The sequence below is a fragment of the Tauraco erythrolophus genome, chromosome 3 (assembly GCF_009769465.1).
Source record: "Tauraco erythrolophus isolate bTauEry1 chromosome 3, bTauEry1.pri, whole genome shotgun sequence".
NCBI lineage: Eukaryota > Metazoa > Chordata > Aves > Musophagiformes > Musophagidae > Tauraco > Tauraco erythrolophus.
This window is the reverse complement of record NC_141467.1, coordinates 48,677,369-48,691,126: the sequence shown is the minus strand read 5'-3', so window position 1 is coordinate 48,691,126 and position 13,758 is coordinate 48,677,369. Positions and strand designations below refer to the sequence as shown.

At 39.6% G+C, this 13,758-nt stretch overlaps 1 protein-coding gene across 1 annotated transcript in view; it reads right to left on the bottom strand.

Moving 5' to 3' along the window:
* LAMA1 (laminin subunit alpha 1) overlaps window positions 1–13,758 on the bottom strand; it is a 113,657-nt gene that overhangs the window by 74,546 nt on the left and 25,353 nt on the right. Inside the window, 1 exon segment of the mRNA XM_086609297.1 lies at window positions 1,717–1,959. Coding sequence (XP_086465423.1) covers window positions 1,717–1,959 — 243 coding nt within the window.

The following is a 13,758-nucleotide window of genomic DNA, read 5'->3' as shown; positions in this document are numbered from 1 at the left end:
CCTACAGAAAAGCTGGAGAGGGACTTTTTACAAGGGTGTGTAGTTATAGGACAAGGGGCAATGGTCTAAACTAAAACAGGGTACATTTAGATTAGATATAAGGAAGAAATCCTTCACTGTGAGGCTGGTGAGGCACTGGAGCAGGTTGCCCTGAGAAGTTGCGGATGTCCCATCCCTGGAAAGTGTTCAAGGCCAGGTTGGATGAGGCTTTGGGCAACCTGATCTAGTGGAAGGTGTCCCTGCCCATGGCTGGGGGGTTGGAATTAGATGATCTTTAAGGTTCCTTCCAACCCAAACCATTCTACGATTCTATGGTCTTCAGGACTTCCTATAGCCCCAGACCTAAGTTCAATAGGTTGGCCAGAAAGAATTACAGAATAGTAAATACATGTATTTTCAAAAGGATGCCAAGATTCACTAATACAGGTTGTGAGATACTCTGTGCAGGGAATATTTCTGTCTGTCGTTCCAGCTATGAAGGAGCAGTCTGACCTTTGTGAACAACAGCTTTTACACAGTACACAGCAATTTAATTCTGCCATTTTTCATGTTCTTATGTTATGTTTTTATGTTACTGCACTGAGAAAATAACCTATGTCCTAGATAGTATCAACCAATTAATTCTGTGTACACCAGGAAAAATAAATGAGAAAAAAATGTCACTAACCTCAATCTCTGGCATTCCTGGGTTTGGAGTTATATGGTTATATATCAGACCATATAAACCATATAAACCACACAAATTAAAAGAGGCACTGTTCATACGGAGTCAAGCTAAGGGCTTTCTGGTTAATCGTGTGGAGAGACAGGTTAAGTTTCTTTGTCTATTCCATCTAATCTGTGGGGTATATGCTTACACCACTGCAACAAACACTGGAGTAAACCAAACAGACTTGATGTTACTGAATTTCATTGTTTTTTTCTTGCTGAAACATAGTTTTAATTTTATGTGAAGAAGTTTGACACACTTTAGCCCTTAGCTGCATACACTCCAGTCTTTTTTTAACCTAGAAATAAAAACATAATGGCTTCTATTAAGACAAGACTTACTAGCATTCTCCATGGGATAACGCTGCATTTATTATCACTCTCTTACGTTATATCATTCACAATGGAATAACCGCTGGTTTTAATGTATCATTTCATTATGTGGCTGCCTCTATGCAATAAATTGCACAAATACCATGAATAGAGTTTGTTAAAAAAATAAAAAAGAATAATCAACAGTGAGGCTGCACAACTCGTAGCTCTTTTAATTATGCTACATCCCTGAAACAATGCCAAGGCTTGTTTAGGAGTTCCAGCTGTGCCGAGCGCTTTAACAGTGTTTGCAGCTTTGTCTGACACAACCAGGTGTTCCTAACACAGGGGTTTTCTTTATTAAATGAAAAACCTGGCAAAACCTAGACCCTCTGTTATAGTCTTTCAGGATAAAGAAACTAATAATACACAGCTAATAGCTACCATCAAATTATGTGGAGAGAGAGAACAAAGAGTTTAGTAACAGGAATACGTAGAGCCAAAGACATGTTTCATCCCAACATTTAAAAGTTTGCTGTACTGGTACAGGATGTAAAGATAGTATCATTAAAGAAGAATAACAGATCATCTGGTAGTGCTGAGGGCGATGAACTCTGTAACTGTAACTCAACTGTTTTCAAATTGCTATCAGTCCATGTTCTTGTTCACAAACCACAAGTGCAAAAGCAAACATACCTCTCCATGTTCCAGGGGAACTAGCCTGGAATAATAGGAGGTGCAGATCACTTCATCATCTCTCTTGTAAGTTGGCGGCCCAATTCTTGGAGTAATATTATAACGAGTTAAACATTCAGTATCGCTAATTGCATAGTACTGCCACGGTTTGAACTCTGTGCCATCTATGGAGCGTTCCAAAATCCAGTTTCCAGGTCGTGGAGCATTAGCGGCTTTGATGATGACATATGCAACTTGAAAGACCTAAAAAAACCCAAGAAGAACATTTTAACACTTTGTTATGCTATAAAAGACCACTAGAAGATAACCGGGTACTAAACTCAAATTTTAAAAGCAGAATATGGTTTGCTTGGAGAGACGGTAAAACTTTTCACTAACAGAAATATGTATAATTTTCTGTCGAAACTCTGAACATTACAACAAAATATTCGTTTATGTGACTAAAAAAGACCAAATGTATTCAGTGCACCACTCTGTGTTAATGTAATAGCTGAAATCTAAATCTACACTTCCAAGATTACTTTAGTATAATATTCTTTCTATGGGAAATGTGCTATTTAGCTTTTCTGAACCACTGAGGGCTTCAAAGAAGTTAGTTGGCTTTTTTTCAAAACAGCTGCAGCCCAAACAACTCTTTGTTTCACATTTTAGTTGGGAGTTTAATCCTCTCAGTAATAGCATTTCTGATAAGCTTTTTACACCCTGTATTACAAATCTCTGTGCATTGCATTTTCATTCTGTGTTAAATTATTTAAGCAGAAGACTATTTACAGACACTACTGAAAAGACACAGAGACAAATAAGATGAATGTGACAAGTATAAGCATGATAACCTTATTTAAGAACAGTAGCTCTTTTAAGATGCGTACCCTCTAAGCTACACAGGTACGTTGACTAATTTTTTAACAATCTTGGGGCTAAAGTGAAATCCCCATCCACACAACAGCTCTGTTCAGCACTTCTGTGAGCAGGCAGGGCAGTAATTAAATTTATACCACCTTTTAAATGACCTTGTCACAGCAGCTAGATAACCTGCACTGGCCTCCAACTAGCTACAGCATTAGACACTAACACTGAAGTGCACTTATTGCAAAGCTACTATCTTCTTCCTTCCTACCTAGTACTCACTACATTACCTCGCTTAAAAAGCCAGTCTTTGCAAATTGGTAAGACTTCTATGTAGAAGTTTAATGTTTTACGTGCACTATAGTATCAAGCCACATTTAGGTGAAAGAAAAATGCCATATTATTCAACCACCTCAGAGGTATATATTCTCACTTGAGCAGAATACCTGGTTAGCTGGTGTAATCATCATAATTCCTGTCTGCATGGGCAGTATTAATACTGTGCTGAGCTCCAATTTGGCAACAATCAGCTCTTTCAGACATTTTAAATTTAAATTTTGGGTTGGGTTGGGTTTTTTGCAATACAGATTAAAGCCAGAGCAAGAATAGCACTTGCCACATAAAAACGCATTTTGATTTTGCCAAATGGGGAAATAAACACACAGAGATAAACAGTGGTTGCATTTTGTGTGCAATTCAGGAAATTGATTTTGAAACACAACATTCTTTAAGTGAACAGAGCTTTGCTTGCAGACATAAGAAAGAAAAAAAGTTGGTGATACTTATCTTCAAATTCTTAGTAGTTTTAATACATTAAAAAAGGTCAAACGATCCCAGTTTTGATTAAAATCAGATGTAACTTAAAACATGGTATTCACTTAGTCTGATTTGCTTTTCAGGCACTCCAGTTTTATCCTTCGAGACATCAAGCGCATACAAACAGAACACTTCCGCTTGTTCCAATAAATACAAAACTTTACGCAAACCGAGGATTTTGTCTGCTGACTTATATGACATTTCAGCAATGCAAGCAGAAGTAAACAAAAAAAGAAGCCAGCTCACTACTTAGCTACAACCTTACAGTCTTGGAAATAAAATTGCTCTGGAGTCTGTGTATCCTCTGTTGTTCAGCACAGCAATCCAGCTTCCATGAATATAACAGCCTCTTTTAAATAAAACTTAACATCATGTCAACAAGCTCCAACTAAAAAAAAAAGCTAAAATACATGCTTTTAAAGGGAAAATAACAGAATCTGAGCAGACAGACTCCAAGTCAAGCAACTGTACTCCCTACATACAACCTGGATTTCAGTGATTCAGTTAGCAGTAGTTTAGTTATATACCTGTTTCACACTGGGTTATGCACAAGCAGAATGTGGGGTATCATCATGTCAGTACCCCTAACCTGAAGACACTTGCATGCGACAAGAGTCACTTATATTAATACATTTTCTCCACCACAGAAAAAAAAACACAGAAAACTATTAAAACTTAGGAAGTTTTATTGACTGAACTTAGGAGCTGCTATGCACCTCCAAGTTCCTTTGAAATCAATCGTTCTCTCAAATGCATAAAAGATTTAAGACTGGAACCTCATTTTTCTTCCAATGCCATGGTAGCAAATTTTCCTCAAAAACTCTTATTTGCATTTTATTTATTCATTTTCCCTCTCTGCTTGCTGTCATCAACTAAACTACTTCCCTACTTATTACAGTCGGCTGAACAACAAACGATCTACTTTTGATTACATTGAGATTTTTCAAGACCCATTATAGTCTGCAGCTGAGGTAGCTAGTTTTAAATCCAGTTCTGACTAGTAACAATGAGCTATCCTTCATCAAAAAACTAACTGCAGCCGCTGCTGCAGAAATAAAAGATATCCACAAGAGTATGCAAGTTAAATTTATTTTAATTATCAACTTTCCTGGTGAAGGGAGAGAGAAGGGAAAAGCCAGTTAAAGGAAAAAAAAATTCACAGCAATTGTGCACATATTCAATGCACAATTCAATAAATTATATCTTTTTCAAGTCAACATATTTTCCAGAAAAATAGCAGCCATGTTTGGTACTTAAGACATCTAGAGACTGATTTTTCCTGCATGTCTAAAGTTCACTCACAGCTGAAATGAAGATATTTGACACTATGAACTCAAAAGAGACATTCAAACAGTGAATGGTTCTATAACATTTAAGTATGCACAGTGTAGAAAACCATTGCTGCCTTTTCCCCTGGATCCTCTCAACTCTCTTCTGTTTACACGCATAGTCCATAGGTACCCAAAAATACTTCATAGGTAAATTTATGGGATAACGAATATCAGCAACATCACAAAAAATTGTCAGCCCCTGAAATAATACAGGTTAAATATAGAAATCAAAGGGTTTTGAATAAGTGCTCCTACAGTAAAGAAGTCACAAGACAACCTATCACTAGGAGTTACATTCTCAGGGATTATGTTCCTAAGCAAGGGAATGAAGCTGGAGGAAGGGATTAAGGTGTTCCCAGTGTTTGCAGATGAAAATGTTTTAAGGAATGTCAGCAGATAGGAGTTTCACAGACATCATATCCCACAGTCTCTACAACCCAAAATAGATCTGAACCAGAAACTCCACGTAATGCAAGCTGATTTTCCAACATCCTCAGAGCACTTCTCTACAGATTTATACTTTTATAAGTTCGTCAGGTTTGAACATCACCGAAGGCAGTTTCTTACCACATTCCACATCCATTCAGTGTCCACCAACCAGCCATGTGATAAACTTGATCTGTGTGGCAAGAGCTAATGATTTGTACACTTTAATTTGACTGCATAGCTTTCCCAGAACTCATTTCCTTATTGAGCTACAAGGGTAAAAAGGGCAAGTCAAAGCAAGTTAACAATTCTCAAGCAGCCATAGATTAAAAATGTCATTTTACAGGCATTTCAATCCCAACTGTAAAGACCAGCCAAACTTGTACTGAAGAACCTCTTCGTAGCAGCAACACCAATGTAACGAGTTACTTCTGCTTTATTTCGCCTTTCTAGTGACCTTGTTTCCCTGAATGCAGACCCAGCAACACCAAGTGCATTACTCTTGAAACAGATTTATAAATGAACCCTTCTCTCCATTCATCAGGAAATTTTGTAAACACAGCCAGCAGTGGCCATACAGGAGATGCTAGCCAAAAGTCCCCATTTCCAAGGGAATGGTCAGCACTCTGCAACGCACACAGATACGTGCCCTGCCAAGCACAGTTTTCCTGGCAGTCTTTTTGGATAAAGGCTCTCGGTTGTACTTCTCAATTTACACAAACAGAAACAATGATAAGGGAAGGTTCTGTCTTTTCATATCTATGAGCATTTGAGCCCCAGGTTCCAAAGGTGAAAAGTTAAATGTTTCTAAATTTGAGAAACGTTTAACCTATTAAGAACACAGGTACCAACTGCTATTTCAAATCTAACCCAAATTCAAATCCAAACTCTACCTGACCTTGAAAGTACCTGAAAGGAGGATATGATTTTAAGACCTCAGGATCATTTCCAGTGTCCTATTGCACACCTTACTGAAAACAGACTGGCATAATGTAAACCATATAATGTAGAAGACTGCAAAATGAATAAGCCTGGAGAAATGTAAGGCTCTTGGCAGACTGATTCCTCCTAGTTTTATAAATTCAGCTAAATCTTTCCCTCAGGATGTGTGCAGAAAGGGAATTTAAAAAACAGCTAGGTATGTTTTTCAAAATAGCATTACAATTCTTGTGGTGAAAATGTTTACTACAAGTAACATTACTCCACATTTTAAGTGAAACTGTAAAATCCATTCTGTTCAGTGCTGTCAACACATGTAAACCTGGTTACCAGAAAAGCCTCTATTTCTCAGATTTTGGTTTACTGTCCAAAAAGTCTAGAATTTATCTATGCAAACTCTCAAAGGGTAGAAGACTAAATGAAGGGATATTCTGAGTATCAGCCTATATTGTTCACAGAAATGTCTTTTTAAGGGATAAAGATGGCTTCAGGCTCTCATTAGAGACTCTGAGGCCTAGCAATTGCTTGCGACATTTTGCTCTGAGGAGTCTGTGATGTTAAAATTGCAAAATAAACTAAACCCAGTAGAATTTCTAGTCTTCTGAATTATTTTTTCCTCCAGATTTTGATTCATTATGTGCAATCATTGTTCTGGAATAGGAAAAAAATCTCATTTTACTCAAGAAGTATGCTGTAAGAATGTACAGATGAGCACCCTGAATGTTGCATCATTAGTTTTACAAAGCCACAAAAGGCTTTTAAGGAAGCTTGCCATGTACAATAAATTAGTATCGGTCCAGTGAAGCCAACCGAATAATATCTTTTTCCATCAGCAAAAGATTTGTCCTTATAGAAATCTCTTCATATTGCTGAATCATAGAATCATTTAGGTTGAAAGAGACCTTAAAGATCATCAAGTTCAGCTGTTAACCTAACACTGCAAAGCCCAAGATAAAAGCTCTGTACAAATCATATTATAATATTTACATTATTTTTTACTTTCTTTTATTTGTTATTTTTATTTATTTATTTATTTGATTTTATTCTTTTTTTACTTTCTTACATCAGCTTCTGAGTGGTAATCCAGTACTCGTGAAATATTCATGAGCTATAACTTAATCAGAAGTGGAGATGTTTTCTCCACTTGATACTATGGGTCTTCCAAGAACAATTCCAAGAACTTTGTCATGTACAAACTTGTGCCTTTTTGCTATGTCTAGTACAAAGTAGCCTTAAACACCTTTAAAAGTCTGAAGCATGGTGATAAAACTGAGGTAAGTATCTTCCATTTAATAGCGTGACAGAGAAATGTTTTACAGCTGGCCCAAGCACACTGCTGACATTTATAACAGTCAGCATTTATTTTAATTCATTATAATTTCACAAAGTAGCTGTCCAGAGGAGTCAAACTCAGGCAAAAATGCTGTTTTTATCTAAAATTGCTGCTGTGCATTTTGTTTCTGTTGAATTGCCAGTGTAGGAAGCACAAGGTCATAAATGAAATCTTGCTATCTTGTACATCAATAATACACCTCATTGCTAAACTACTTTTCCTCCAGTTCTGGATCTTTGCCATACATTTAATGGAAAGGACTGCAGGGGGAGGAGGGAGCGGAGGGAGGGAAGGAAAGACTATCATACATCTGGGTCCTGGAAAGACTGAAAGGTACACCAGAATACGTGTACCTAGTCATTATGATCAATGTGAGCTAAAAAAATCTTGATGTACCTACCTGCTATCCTTATAAAATGCTTAGCATTAATTATAAATAGCACAGAAAACTGCAAAGGAGAAGATCAAACCAGCAATTTCAATACTAATTTATTAGCCAGCCCTCTTTTCTTAATGGAGATTTCATCAACTGCTCTTCAGTCCAGCTGTTTTTAGATAAATAATCTAAGTGCAAGGTAGAATACTAGCTGAAAGAACATCCTCTGTTCCCTTCAACTTTGAGCCAAGAGCTGAATACAGCCAAATAAACAGGACATAGGCTGCGGCCAGAGTTTCACCTAGGGTAAATTGTAGTGTAGCCAGTTTTCAGCAGCTAAGAGAATCTTCCCTGTATTTGCCAGCCAAGGCTAGCTTCCATCTCTCACCTAACCCAACTGCTGGATTGCATCTCTAAACTGTACATTGGTAACAATCCCAAGAACCAATCCATTCCTTACTGCTGAAATTCTGGTAATTACACAAAAAATACAAATAATGAACAGATGGTCATTCTTCATGTCACAAAAGGGTGTGAATATATTGTATATTCTGGCAAGGAAAGTTAAAGGACATATTACTTTAATATGTTACTTGACAGATTTAATGCACAAAGCTCAAAATGTAATAAAAAGTTCTAATGCTAAAGATATACTGTAATACATATAGTTATAGGTACTGACTTTCAGGAATACTTTTAAAAGTCCTAGAAGAGCATTTTAACTTGTCCTCAAGCAAATTATGAAGTAAACATTTGCTGAAAGCACTAGGTCCTTCATAGGCTTTTCTTTGTTACTCTTTACTTGTGCTGACTCGCTTACAGTGAGCACACCAAGTGAGCTCTAACAACTCATTGACTTCAAGCCATCTCTATTAACCAAATCCTTCTCACAGAGCTGTAATTTACATTCAGTTTGCATAGCCCTAGATGCCTTCTGTCTCTCAAACTCTCTAAGGAAAACACAGGAGAAAGGCCCCTGGGGGAAACTTTTCAAACTGAATTAGTGAAACTGAGCGTGGGTCAGGAGAGGAAAGATAAGTATTTGGTGAAAATAGCAACAGCACGAAGGCTGGAGAATAAAAGATTTAGGGGGCAGCTCTGCGGTCTGTTTCCAAAGTGAAAATGTTCCAGGAGAATAAAAAATCAGGCATCTCCTCCTCCTCCATTTTTCTTTCCTGTTTGTCTAAACACAAGCTAACTTCCAATAACAAGAAAGTTCTATCCAAACCTTCTGTCACAGACAAAAGATACCCTGTGATTATTCTCCTAACAGTTCCGCTTTCTAATTAAAGAGCAAACTAGACACTTGTTTAAACCTATGCTTCACTTTAAAACATCAAAGTTAAACCTTCTGCTTTAATCTTTAAAAAACTTTCAAGGAGGGTCTAGAGATCTTGCAAAGCTTGTTACCAACCGTACACCTCAAGCATGCATTTCTCAGTTAGGAACAAAGCTTCTTCCAGAGTTTGGAAGCATCCCCACATCAATAATGGATTGCTGAGCAATGATTCTCAAATAGTTTAGACAGGCCAACACATAGATCTGTTTAAAGTAAAACAACAAGAAAAACCCAAGAAAAACACGTTTTCTTCAGAAATCATTTTGTCTTTTCTTGGAGCAGGGTAGACTTCTGATTATTCCATGTCTAACAGACAAACTAATAAATTAGAAAATGCTCTGTACAGTTTAGCAGCTGTGCTGATTTGGCTGGGGTGGAGTTAATTTTCTTCACAGTAGCTAGTATGAGGCTGTGTGGTTGGATTTGTGCTGGAAACAGTGTTGATAATACAGAGAGGTTTTCATTATTGCTGAGCAGTGCTTGCACAGAGTCAGGGCCTTTCTGCTTCTCACCCCATCCCACAGTGAGTAGGCTGGGGGTGCACAAGGAGTTGGGAGGGGACACAGCTGGGACAGCTGACCCAAACTGGCCAAAGGATATTCCACACCATATGATGTCATGCTCAGCATATAAAATGGGGGGAAAAAGGAAAGGGAGGACATCTGAAGTGATGGTGTTTGTCTTCCCACGTAACTGTTATGCATGATGGAGCCTTGCTTTCCTGGAGATGGCTGAACACCTGCCTGCCTATGGGAAGTAGTAATTAATTCCTTGTTTTGGTTTGCTTGCGTGCGTGGCTTTTGCTTTCCCTATTAGACTGTCTTTATCTCAACCCATGAGTTTTCTCACTTTTACTCTTCCGATTCCCTCCCCCATCCCATTGATGGGGGGTGAGTGAGTGGCTGCGTGGTGCTTAGTTGCTGCCTGGGGTAAAAACCGCTGACAGTCCTTTTAGTGCTCAATGTAGGGCTTGAAGGGTTTGAGATAACACAGGTTTGATTGGAATGTGCTCGATTGAATTTATAGCTGTTATTACTGTTTTAGCTATTAACTGGCAGGCTCCTGTGCTTGCAATGAGGCTTGCTTGTCTTACCATAAATTAGAATCTTGTTCTTGTTAGTGGCTGCTTTTTGCTTTTGCTGCTTGCTGTAATGCTGTACTGCTTATTATCTTTACTCTGCTGTGCCTCGGAACATTTTGATAACAGCAACGGCCATGTGCCCGGGCTGGCAGATGGCCAGGGCAATCGCTGATATTTCTGTGCTGCTGTACTGGACAGGCTGGAACTCCAGTGTGACTCCAGTTGAGGGACTGAAACATATGGATGAGTCCACACAGGAGCAGGACACCTCAAAGTGGCCATGGATAAGTCCAGCCAGGGCAGGTACATCTCAAAGCGTTTGTGGCCGTGGTTATGTTTCTGCTGCAGCAGGTATACCTCTGAAGGAATTGTAGCCCAAGGCTAAGTCTACACTGAAGAAGGTATACCTTGAAGCATCTGTAGTTGTGGATAACTCCATGCTGCAGTAGGTACACCTTGAAGCATCAGTGGCTGTGCATGAGGTCATGCTGGAGCACCTCAAAGCATGTGGGCATGGATAAGCCCATGACAGAGCAGGTACACTCCTGGAGGGACTGCAGCTATGGGTAAGGCCATGCGGGAGCAGGTTTACTTCTGAAGGGGCTGTGGCTGTGAGTAAGGCCACGCTGGAGCAGGTATATCTCTGAAGGCATTGTGGCCCATGGAGAAGGCCATTCTGGAACACGTGCACCCCAAAGCAACTGTGGCTGTGGATAAGTCTATGTCGCAGCAAGTATAGCCCTGAAGAGACAGTGGCTCATAGATAAGGCTTCACTTGGAGCAGGTACAGCCCCTAAGGGACTGCAGTCTGTGGATAACTCCAAGCTGAAGCAGGGCCAAGGGGAGGAGTTCATTCCATTGTTAAACCAAATAGTCTGGTCCAAAGGGTTCAGAAGTGGAAATCGTAATGGAAATACCTTTAAATTGTTGTAATTCATTATTTCAATTGTATGTTACAGGAATTACAATAGCAGAAACCACCTGAATCAATGGAGGACAAGCCTTACAAGAAGCAGTGCAAGTGCAGCAGTGACCCTACCCGAGATGGCTTTGGTGCCCAGTAACTCCACACAACATACCACCTTTCCCATCCTGAGTGACAACCATAACAGATCATGCCTAAAGTCAGAGACTAAATGAACTCAGCGGACGTTTTGTAGACATTTTACAGACATTTCACAGGAGTGGTCCACAGACTAGGGGAACTATATCTGTGTACTATATGAAAAGATGGGAAAGGGGGTGGTGGTTAATGAGGACGTATTAGTGTGGGACCTGAGCATGATGTAAATGGTATGGAATAAGGGGTGGAGAATGTGCTGATTTTGGCTGGGGTGGAGTTAATTTTCTTCACAGCAGCTCGTATGGGGCTGTGTTTTGGATTTGTGCTGGAAACAGTGTTGATAATTCAGAGAGGTTATCATTATTGATGAGCAGCACTTGCACAGAATCAAGGTCTTTTCTGCTTCTCACACTATCCCACCAGTGAGTATGCTGGGGGTGCACGAGAAGTCAGGAGGGGAAACAAATGAGACAGCAGACCCTAACTGGCCAAAGGGATATTCCACACCATATGATGTCATGCTCAGCATATAAAACAGGGGGAAGAAGGAAGGGGAGGACATCTGAAGTGATGGTGTTTGTCTTCCCACGTAACTGTTACGCGTGATGGGGCCTTGCTTTCCTGGAGATGGCTGAACACCTGCCTGCCTATTGGAAGTCATAAATTAATTCCTTGTTTGCTTTGCTTGTATGCGTGGCTTTTGCTTTACAGGGGAGTGAGCGAGCTGCTATGTGGTGCTTACTTGACAGCTGGGGTTAAACCAGTGTTCTGGTTTTGTCTGAGACAGTTAGCTTTTCTTTTTAGCAGAGCAGCTAGAACAGCCCTGTGTTTCAGATTTAGTATGAGATTTGTTATGAGAAGAATGTCAGTTGCGCACTGATGTTTGTAGTTAGTGCTGAGACATCAAGTGCTTTTCAGCTCCCCGTGTTTTTGCCAGTGTGCAGGAGCACAACAGGCTGGTGGGGAGCATGGCCAGGACAAAGGGCCCACAACTCCCCTTGTGACTTGAACTTAGACTTAGGATTGAGGGCCAAATTGGCCAATGGATTATTCTCCAGTCATGCAACATCATGCCCAGTATATAGATGAGGGTTGACTGGGAAGTATTTGGAATTCTCTTCTGTGGGCCTCCCTCAGTCTCTCAGAGTTCCTTCTCTCTTGCTCTCTTTTTGGCCTCTCACTTGTCCAGGATCGCAGTGTTGGGACTTCTCTGTTTCAGGATTGCTTGCTGGGACAGGACAGGTATTGGTCACTGGGTGGTGAGCAATTACACTCTCCATCACTTGTTTGTATATATTATTATCATATTTTATATATATATATTCATACATTATTGTTATTTTATCACTATTACCTTCCCCAGAATCAGAAATCATTTTAGAGGTATAATCCCTAACTCTATAGACAGTAAAAGTTCATAGAAGATTTAACACAAGGCATTTCTTCCTAGTGCTCCTTCCAACAAGATGGCGTTCTGAATCAGTCAGAAGAGAAGCACAGAAAGTGGCAAATCAGTTTTTCTTTCAACAACACTAACTTGGCGTGTTTTGCTTTCTTGTCCTGAAGGATATCCCTCAACTGAGGAAAGTCTGTGTTTCCAGGGTTATGGAGATCCTGCAATTGAACTTTCTGATATTTTAAACTTCAATCTGACCATTACGTTGCATTAACAGGTTTACATATTGAATGTAAATACGTAAAAATACTGAGAAATTTAATCAGAAGAGTTTGAGATCTATTGCGAGATAATTGACATGAACACAATAATCCTCCAGTCACTTACCTTTCTCTCTTCCTCTGAAACTCAGTATCTGACTTACAATTCCTATGGCTCAAACTAGTTCATATTTGGAAGTATACTGTGCTCTGTTTTCTTACAGTAAATTTCAAATGTTTTTCTACCATGTCCTACTTCAAATCATTTACTCTTTTACAAATAATTGTACAACGATCAGGTGACAGGTTCAAGACCATCTAAGAAACCTGAAGGTGTACAAGTCCATGGGGCCTGATGAGAGGCATCCACAGGTTCTGACAAACTGGACAATTAAGTTGCTAAGCCACTATTCATCATATTCGAGAAGCTGTGGCAGTCTGGTGAAGTTCCCCCATTTTTAAAAAGGGTAAGAAGGAGGACTCAGGGAACTACAGGCCAGTCAGTCTCAACTCTGTGCCCGACAAGAAAATGAAGCAGATGCTCCCGGAAACTATACTACAGCACTTCGAAAAAAAGGAGGTGATTGGTGACAGCCAATATGGCCTCACTAAGGGCAAATCGTGCCTGACAAATTTGGTGGTCTTCTACGATGGGGTTACAACATTGGTGGATAAGGAAGGAGCAACTGACATCATCTACCCGGACTTGTCCAAAGCATTTTACACTGTCCTGCATGACATCCTTGTCTCTAAATTGCAGAGACATGGATTTGACAGATGGACCACTCAGTGGATAAGGAATTGGCTGCATGGCTGCACTCAAAGAGTTGCAGTCA